We start from the raw sequence: 8,825 nt of genomic DNA, 5'->3' as shown, positions 1-8,825 counted from the left end.
CTAACGGACAGCGTTGCACGGCGAAAATGTCACAATTAACGCCGTGCAACGGGTCCGTTAGCGCACCCATTGACAGCAATGTGATTTTCGGGTGTAGCGCATCACTAGAGCGTGCCATTTTCGGCTCGCGCTAGCAAGGTGCCGTTCTTTTGTGGCGCGCCTCGGACGCTGCTTGCTGCGTCCGCGGCGCGCCCGAGGTCCGATCCCCGATCTTCCAGAGCAGGGACGTTAACGCGACCACTAAACGCGACACCTAAAAAGACATTGCGTTAGCGCAATCCGCTAGCGCTAAACGGATTGCCCTAACGCAATGTGAACCTAGCCTTAGGGAAAAATAATAAAATTAAAAAAAATGTATTTATTTCCATTTTCCCATTAGGGTTAGGGCTAGGGTTAGGGTTAGGGTTTGGATTACATTTACGGTTGGGATTAGGGTTGGGATTAGAATTAGGGGTGTGTCAGGGTTAGGTGTGTGGTTAGGGTTACAGTTGGGCTTAGGATTAGGGGTGCGTTTGGATTAGGGTTTCAGGTAGAATTGGGGAGTTTCCACTGTTCAGGCACATCAGGGGCTCTCCAAACGCGATATGGCGTCCGATCTCAATTCCAGCCAATTCTGCATTGAAAAAGTAAAACAGTGCTCCTTCACTTCCGAGTTCTCCCGTGCGCCCAAACAGGGGTTTACCCCAACATATGGAGTATCAGCGTACTCGAGACAAATTGGACAACAACTTTTTGGGTCCAAGGTCTCTTGTTATCCTTGGGGAAAAAAAAATTGGGGGGGCTAAAAATCATTTTTGTGGGAAAAAAAAAGGATTTTTAATTTTCACGGCTCTGCGTTGTAAACTGTAGTGGAACACTTGGGGGTTCAAAGTTTTCACAACACATCTAGATAAGTTCCTTGGGAGGTCTAGTTTCCAATATGTGGTCACTTGTGGGGGGTTTGTACTGTTTGGATACATCAGGGGCTCTGCAAATGCAACGTGACGCCTGCAGACCAATCCATTTAAGTCTGCATTCCAAATGGCGCTCCTTCCCTTCCGAGCTCTGCCATGCGCCCAAACAGTGGTTCCCCCCCCACATATTGGGTATCAGCGTACTCAGGAAAAATTGGACAACAACTTTTGGGGTCCAATTTATTCTGTTACCCTTTTGAAAATACAAAACTGGGGGCTAAAAAATAATTTTTGCAAAAAAAAAAAAAATTATTTTCACGGCTCTGCGTTATAAACTGTAGTAAAACACTTGGGGGTTCAAAGCTCTCAAAACACATCTAGATAAGTTCCTTAGGGGGTCTAGTTTCCAAAATAGTGTCACTTGTGGGGGGTTTTAATGTTTAGGCTCTCCAAACCAACATGGCGTCCCATCTTAATTCCAGTCAATTTTGCATTGAAAAGTCAAATGGCGCTCCTTCCCTTCCGAGCTCTGCTATGCGCCCAAAAAGTGGTTTACCTCCACATATGGGGTATCGTCGCACTCAGGACAAATTGCACAACAACTTTTGTGGTCTAATTTCTTCTCTTACCCTTGGGAAAATAAAAAATTGGGGGCGAAAAATCATTTTTGTGAAAAAATATGATTTTTTTATTTTTACGGCTCTGCATTATAAACTTCCGTAAAGCACTTGTTGGGTCAAAGTGCTCACCACACATCTAGATAAGTTCCTTAAGGGGTCTAATTTTCAAAATGGTGTCACTTGTGAGGGGTTCCAATGTTTAGGCACATCAGAGGCTCTCCAGACGCAACATGGCGTCCCATCTCAATTCCAGTCAATTTTGCATTGAAAAGTCAAAATGGCGCTCCTTTCTTTCCGAGCTCTGCCATGCGCCCAAACAGTGGTTTACCCCCACATATGGGGTATCGTCGCACTCAGGACAAATTGCACAACAACTTTTGTGGTCTAATTTCTTCTCTTACCCTTGGGAAAATAAAAAATTGGGGGCGAAAAGATCATTTTTGTGAAAAAATATGATTTTTTATTTTTACGGCTCTGCATTATAAACTTCTGTGAAGCACTTGGTGGGTCAAAGTGGTCACCACACATCTAGATAAGTTCCTTAGGGTGTCTACTTTCCAAAATGGTGTCACTTGTGGGGGGCTTCAATGTTTAGGCACATGAGGGGCTCTCCAAACGCAACATGGCGTCCCATCTCAATTCCTGTCAATTTTGCATTGAAAAGTCAAATGGCGCTCCTTTCGTTCCGAGCTCTGCCATGCGCCCAAACAGTGGTTTACCCCCACATATGGGGTATCAGCGTACTCAGGACAGATTGTACAACAACTTTTGGCATCCATTTTATCCTGTTACCATTGGTAAAATAAAACAAATTGGAGCTGAAATAAATTTTGGGTGAAAAAAAAGTTAAATATTCATTTTTATTTAAACATTCCAAAAATTCCTGTGAAACCCCTGAAGGGTTAATAAACTTCTTGAATGTGGTTTTGAGCATCTTGAAGGGTGCAGTTTTTAGAATGGTGTCACACTTGGGTATTTTCCATCATATAGACCCCTCAAAATGACTTCAAATGAGATGTGGTCCCTAAAAAAAAAATGGTGTTGTAAAAATGAGAAATTGCTGGTCAACTTTTATCCCTTATAACTCCCTAACAAAAAAAATTTTGGTTCCAAAATTGTGCTGATGTTACGTAGACATGTGGGAAATGTTACTTAGGCTGGGTTCACATTGCGCTAGGTGTGTCCGTCTAACGGACTCGTTTTTAAGTAGTAAAAACGCAATGTAACGCACATACTAACGCGCCCATAGACTTGCATTGTCTGACGCATCGTGACGCATCCCTAAATTGGTATGCGTTTGTCACATAACGTTTTTTTTCTGACGGACCTTCAACGCGGCTTGCAGCGTTTTCGGGTCCGGCCAAGCTAACGCACTACTAACGGAAGCGTTCATTCTGCCATAGAAGGCTATGGCAAACGCAGTCAGACGCAAATCATGAAAAATTTCCAAATAGAACCACACGTTTTAATAGCTTTTGAAGGTGGTCACATGTGGTCATGTGACAGGAAATGTGACTTCGGCCATTAAAATATCCCACTCACACAAAGTCTCCTGCACGTGACAGAGTGTTTTGCCGTAGCTAAATTGTAAGTACATTTCTATATATTATATATCTCTGTATACATCATGGGAGTCTGTAATGTCCGTCGGATGTGTGTGTACTAAAAATGTATTGTTTTGTTGCACACAGATGTCGGATACAGATGTCAGCAGCAGCAGCGTGTCTGCGATTTTTTCTTCTGAGTCGGTAGGCTTGCACTTTAAAAAACCATGTTGTGTGAAACTCCATTGTATTGAGCTAGGCATAACAATCCTGTTTATTGTTTTATTGTGAATAGGAGTCTTCTGAGCCCAAGGCTGTTAGACCTCCCCCAAAAAAACACGCAAAAACAACAAAGGTACATAGCACACATGTTGAATTTTTCAGGCATAAATTTATTGATCCAATGAATGTTAACATTATTTAATGTTAAAATATTTTTTTTTACATTTTACATACACAATAGGTTGTGGCACAAGGAGGACAAAAAAGAAAAAAGGTCCCTAGCCGTCTGTCGTCGCCACAACTGCCAGTGGTAAATATAAAATAGAAATATTCTATCCAATATTTACCAACAATCTATCTATTCACTTTCTATCTACTATACCTATAAACTATCTATCAACTATCTATCGCTCCATCTATTTGTCTATCTATATCTATGTATCTATCTATCAATATCTATGTATCTATCTATCTATATCTATCTATCTAAATCTATGTATCTATCTATATATCTATCTATCAATATCTTTGTATCTATCTATCTATCTATCTATATCTATGTATCTATCTATCTATATATCTATCTATCAATATCTATCTATCAATCTATATCTATCTATCTATCTATGTATCTATCTATCTATATATCTATCTATCAATATCTATGTATCTATCTATCTATCTATATATCTATCTATCAATATCTATGTATCTATCTATCTATCTATCAATGTATATCTATCTATCTACATCTATCTATCTATCTATATATCTATATATTGCTATATCTATGTATCTATCTATCTCTGTATATATGAATATGGCCATCCAGTGAAATTGACACTATCAACATAACGTTTTGTGTTTACATAGTCCAAGTCAGCGCCAAAAAAAAAAAGGATTGTCGTTGACGAAGAGCCATTGACTATCCACAATGAGACACTTATTAACCTTGTGGAAGCCAACCCCTCCATATGGGACCAGAGCGACAGCTCCCACCATGACATCGTGAAGAACCGGAAGTTGTGGGATCAAATAATCTGTCACTTTGATCCCCGATACATGGAGAAGTCGACAACCTCAAAGAAAAAAATTGGTAAATATTGGTGACGTAACATCGGAAAATGTTTAAAAAAAAAAAAATTTTCTATCCTATCAACCTATCCACTTGTTGTCTGCTATCTATCTCTCAATTATCAACTATCTGTACACTATATATCTATCTATCTATACACTATTTCTACACTATTTCTTATCTAACAACTATCTATCTACTATTTATATATCAACTATCGTAGCAAACTATGAACAATTTTTCCTATATCTTAACACAATCTACTATTTTTATATATATATTTTTTTTTTTTAAATTTAAAGCCGATGCTGTCCATACCCGTTGGAAGTCCATCCGCGATCGCTTTGTCCGTGACTACCGGAACAGTCAGAATGCACCAAGCGGATCAAGTGGCAAACGGGTGACACCGTATGTGCATTATGACCAACTGCTCTTTCTTCAGAAAACAGTGTCTCAGCGCTCGTAAGTACAAGAAGGTCTGTGTGCGAGACTAAATTGTTTAAAGGAAAATAAGTAATTTTTGTTTTTGGGTTACAGCACGATATGCAGTACCGCTGCTCCTAGACCAGCAGAGGAACTTGAGCCTTCTTCAGTGGAACCAACGCAACCTGAAGATGTGTCTGGCATCACCGAGCCACGATCTGCGGATAGAAGCACTGTTGCTGCAGGTGTGAGTGCCCGGTTGCAATCACAGCGTGGACGCAAGCGAGCATCTCAAAAAGATGAAGCAGATGCAATTATCGTGGATGGACTCCAACGGGTAGAGGACATGTGTCGCAGTGAGCTCAAAGACCTGAGACGAGAAATTACCGAGCTGCAAGCACGCGAGTCTGTCTACTCTGCTAATGAGTGGAAGCTACTTTTATTATCCTATGTGCCTGTAGTACAAAATATCCCGGCACATAGAAACCTTATGTTTCGACAAAGACTTAACGAGCTTGTAGAGGAATTTGTGGGCACCGAGGAACCCGCTCCATCGGGAAGAAGAAGACTGGACATGCCGCCCTACAACCCTCAATATAGAGGCCGGGGTGAAACGAGCGTGGAACCTCAAAGACAATGTAGTAGTCCATCATATAGTTGGGCAGACAATACTCCCGTGCAGTACCAAAGTCTTTAGTACAGTTCACTGTCCACAGCCAGGTGCAATTACCGCGTTGGAATTTTTTTTTTGGGGGGGGGGTTTTGTTGTTAATTTCTATTTTCCTTTTTTTTTTCATCCCTATGGGATATCATATGTTACACCTGTGTACCAACAGTTTGTTGGGAAAATACAAAAACATTTAGTAAACTGTTTCAAATTTCAGATTCTTGTATGACTTTAACTTTAACTTTTTACACGACATAAGGTAACTTTTTACACGACATCAGGTTAAACAACATAACTTTTTACACTACGTAACTTTTTACACGACATCAGGTTAAACAACATAACTTTTTACACTACGTAACTTTTTACACGACATCAGGTTAAACAACATAACTTTTTACACTACGTAACTTTTTACACGACATCAGGTTAAACAACATAACTTTTTACACTACGTAACTTTTTACACGACATCAGGTTAAACAACATAACTTTTTACACTACGTAACTTTTTACACGACATCAGGTTAAACAACATAACTTTTTACACTACGTAACTTTTTACACGACATCAGGTTAAACAACATAACTTTTTACACTACGTAACTTTTTACACGACATCAGGAAGACTTTAAATTATTTTCACACGTGTCTGTCTTGCCATGGAACCTGGCCTTCATGTGTGAAGTAGTGTGCAAATTGATCACGAATCCTCATTATTTGTGATGCAGAACGAACTGTAGTCGATTCAATGCTACTGAGGTTCGACTCACAATCATTGGGGTCTACCAACTGGGGTTCATGTCTCGCCACAAAATTGTGCAGACAGATGCATGCCTTCACAACACGGTCCACATTGTCTGGTTGCAGTTGCATGCAGGTTAGTAAAATCCGCCATTTTAATGTCAAAATCCCAAAGGCACACTCCACATAACGTCTAGCCCGGCTCAAGCGATAATTAAAAATGCGCCTGCTGGAGTCTAGACTACGGCTTGAGTAGGGCTTGAGGAGATTTTGTCCTAGTTGGAAGGCCTCATCACCAACTAAAACATAGGGCAAACTTGGGCCTTCGGTCCCCGGAAGAGGTCGTGATGACGGTATGTTTAAACTTTGGTTGTACAAACATTGGCCCATGTTGGAGTCTCTGAATACTCTGGAATCGTTAGTCCGGCCATAAGCTCCAATATCCACAGCAACAAAACGGTACCTGGCATCCGCAATCGCCATCAATACTATAGAAAAGTATTTCTTATAGTTATAGTAGAGGGAACCACTATGTGCAGGTTTCTGAATCCGAATGTGCTTTCCGTCCACGGCACCAATACAATTGGGGAAATTAGCCACATCCTCGAACTGTTGGGAAATTGCTAGCCACATTTCTGATGTTGGTGTTGGTAGCACAAGTGGTTGCAAGTTGTTCCAAATGGCATCACAAGTTTCCCGAACCAGTTGACAAATTGTTGACTTCCCAAGTCGAAACTGGTAATGCAGTGACGCAAAAGTTTCTCCGGTAGCCAGATATCTGTTGACATTCAAAAACAAAAAAAAAAAAATTAGGATTTTAATGATCATCTAAAGGCTAGTTGACAATATAATATACAATTGCAAAATGAACATTAGGCCACACGATACCGAGATCTAGTCTTTGTCAATAGAATGATAAAAAAAATGTATAATTACCTCACAGTCACTACTAAACGTTGCTCCGCACTGATGCTTTCACGAAAAGTGCTGCGATGATGATGTATCTCATCCTTCACATGTGAGAGCAGAACATCAAAGGTCTCAATGGACATCCGTAGATAGCGTTGGAATTTGAAGGGATGATCCCGAAGCTGCACATACAGGGTGTGAAAGGCACCATATGTACTCCGCAAGAAATTCACTTCGTGGATCCAATATCTCCTTTGCGAACTACGCTTTCTCTGCCGAAGTCGCAACCGCATCAAGCGAAATCTGACGAGCTCAGACACAAACATCTTGCTAGCAGAAGTTCACTCAATGCTTTCAAAATGGAGAATGAGTCTGTGCCCACACCCGACAATGACAAAAGGGAAAAAAAAAAAAAAAAAGAACAACTTTATTGACAGTGACAAACGCAGACAAACGGATACTTCGTAAACGGACATCAAAATGAAAAAACGCGATCACATGCGTTAACGCTAGCGTTACCGTGACGACGAATTTCACATATTTTTGCTCCGTTTCTGTACATGCGTTTAACGCATCCGTTTGACGCCATGTACTTGACGCAATGTGAACCTAGCCTTATTAAGTATTTTGCGTGACATATCTCTGTGATTTAAGGGCATAAAAATTTAAAGTTGGAAAATTGCGAAATTTTCAAAATTTTCGCCAAATTTCCGTTTCTTTTCACAAATAAACGCAAGTTATATCGAATAAATTTTACCACTACCATGAAGTACAATATGTCACGAGGAAACAATGTCAGAATTGCCAAGATCCGTTAAAGCGTTCCAGAGTTATAACCTCATAAAGGGACAGTGGTGAGAATGGTAAAAATTGGCCCAGTCATTAACGTGCAAACCACCCTCGGGGCTTAAGGGGTTAAAGAAGACAGTAATCGTGAAGTATTTTAATGTATGTACATACATACATATCATCACATGGGTAATTAGGTTGGTTTATGAAATAAATGTTGACCTTTTTGTCTCTTAATTTAAAATATTAATAAAAAAATCCCCATACAATGTATGGAAAAATAAAAGACTTTGACAATATGATAATACCGTAGTTAATAATTTAATATGTAAATTAAGCAACCTAAGCAACGAATGAGTCACTGCACCTTTTCCTGAAAGTCAAATGGTTTAAATTGCCTATAGAGCTTTCATAACTTCATTTTCATAAGGTTCATAGCATGCCAGGTATGTGATACCTTAATGCCATGTGCACACGTACAGTATGTTTCGCGTTTTTTTCGCGTTTTTTCGCTATAAAAACGTGATAAAAACGCGAAAAAAACGCTTACATATGCCTTTTATTATTTACAGTGTATTCCGCATTTCTAGTGCAAATGTTGCATTTTTTTCCGCAAAAAAATCGCATTGCGGAAAAAAAAGCAACATGTTCATTAAATTTGCGGAATTGCGGTGACTCCGCACACCTAGGAGTGCATTGATCTGCTTACTTTCCGCATGGGGCTGTGCACACCATGCGGGAAGTACGCAGATTATGTGCGGTTGGTACCCAGGGTGGAGGAGAGGAGACTCTCCTCCACGGACTGGGCACCATATAATTGGCAAAAAAAAATAAAAAATAGTCATATACTTACCTTCAATGTCTTCCTGCCTCTCAGGTGCACGCTGCCGCTTCTGTTCCTATAGATGCTCTGTGTGAAGGACCTTCGATGACATCGCC

At 40.1% G+C, this 8,825-nt stretch overlaps 1 protein-coding gene and 1 long non-coding RNA gene across 2 annotated transcripts; one reads left to right on the top strand and one right to left on the bottom strand.

Annotated features, from left to right (window-relative positions):
* The first annotated feature begins 2,932 nt into the window (after positions 1 to 2,932).
* On the top strand, positions 2,933 to 4,212 carry LOC138671052 (uncharacterized). Its single transcript, XR_011319417.1, has 4 exons — positions 2,933 to 3,261; positions 3,353 to 3,412; positions 3,521 to 3,589; positions 4,153 to 4,212. It is a non-coding gene; the product is annotated as an uncharacterized lncRNA (long non-coding RNA).
* LOC138671051 (uncharacterized) lies at positions 3,429 to 7,483 on the bottom strand. Its single transcript, XM_069758921.1, has 2 exons — positions 7,125 to 7,483; positions 3,429 to 6,966 (listed from the first exon to the last, which is right to left on the bottom strand). The coding sequence occupies exons 1-2, from the start codon at positions 7,421 to 7,423 to the stop codon at positions 6,087 to 6,089; spliced, it is 1,179 nt and encodes a 392-aa protein (XP_069615022.1). The 5' UTR covers positions 7,424 to 7,483; the 3' UTR covers positions 3,429 to 6,086.
* Between the last annotated feature and the right edge of the window lie 1,342 nt (positions 7,484 to 8,825).

This window comes from Ranitomeya imitator, chromosome 3 (assembly GCF_032444005.1).
Source record: "Ranitomeya imitator isolate aRanImi1 chromosome 3, aRanImi1.pri, whole genome shotgun sequence".
Lineage (NCBI taxonomy): Eukaryota > Metazoa > Chordata > Amphibia > Anura > Dendrobatidae > Ranitomeya > Ranitomeya imitator.
The sequence above is the reverse complement of the archived record's forward strand: the minus strand, read 5'-3'. Positions and strand labels throughout refer to the sequence as shown.

Excerpts from the sequence above, each read along its gene's own strand:
- LOC138671051 (XM_069758921.1), bottom strand. The coding sequence starts at position 7,423 with ATGTTTGTGTCTGAGCTCGTCAGATTTCGCTTGATGCGGTTGCGACTT. Across the intron at positions 6,967-7,124 it reads CGTTTAGTAGTGACTGTGAG|ATATCTGGCTACCGGAGAAA; the intron begins GTAATTATACAT and ends GAATGTCAACAG.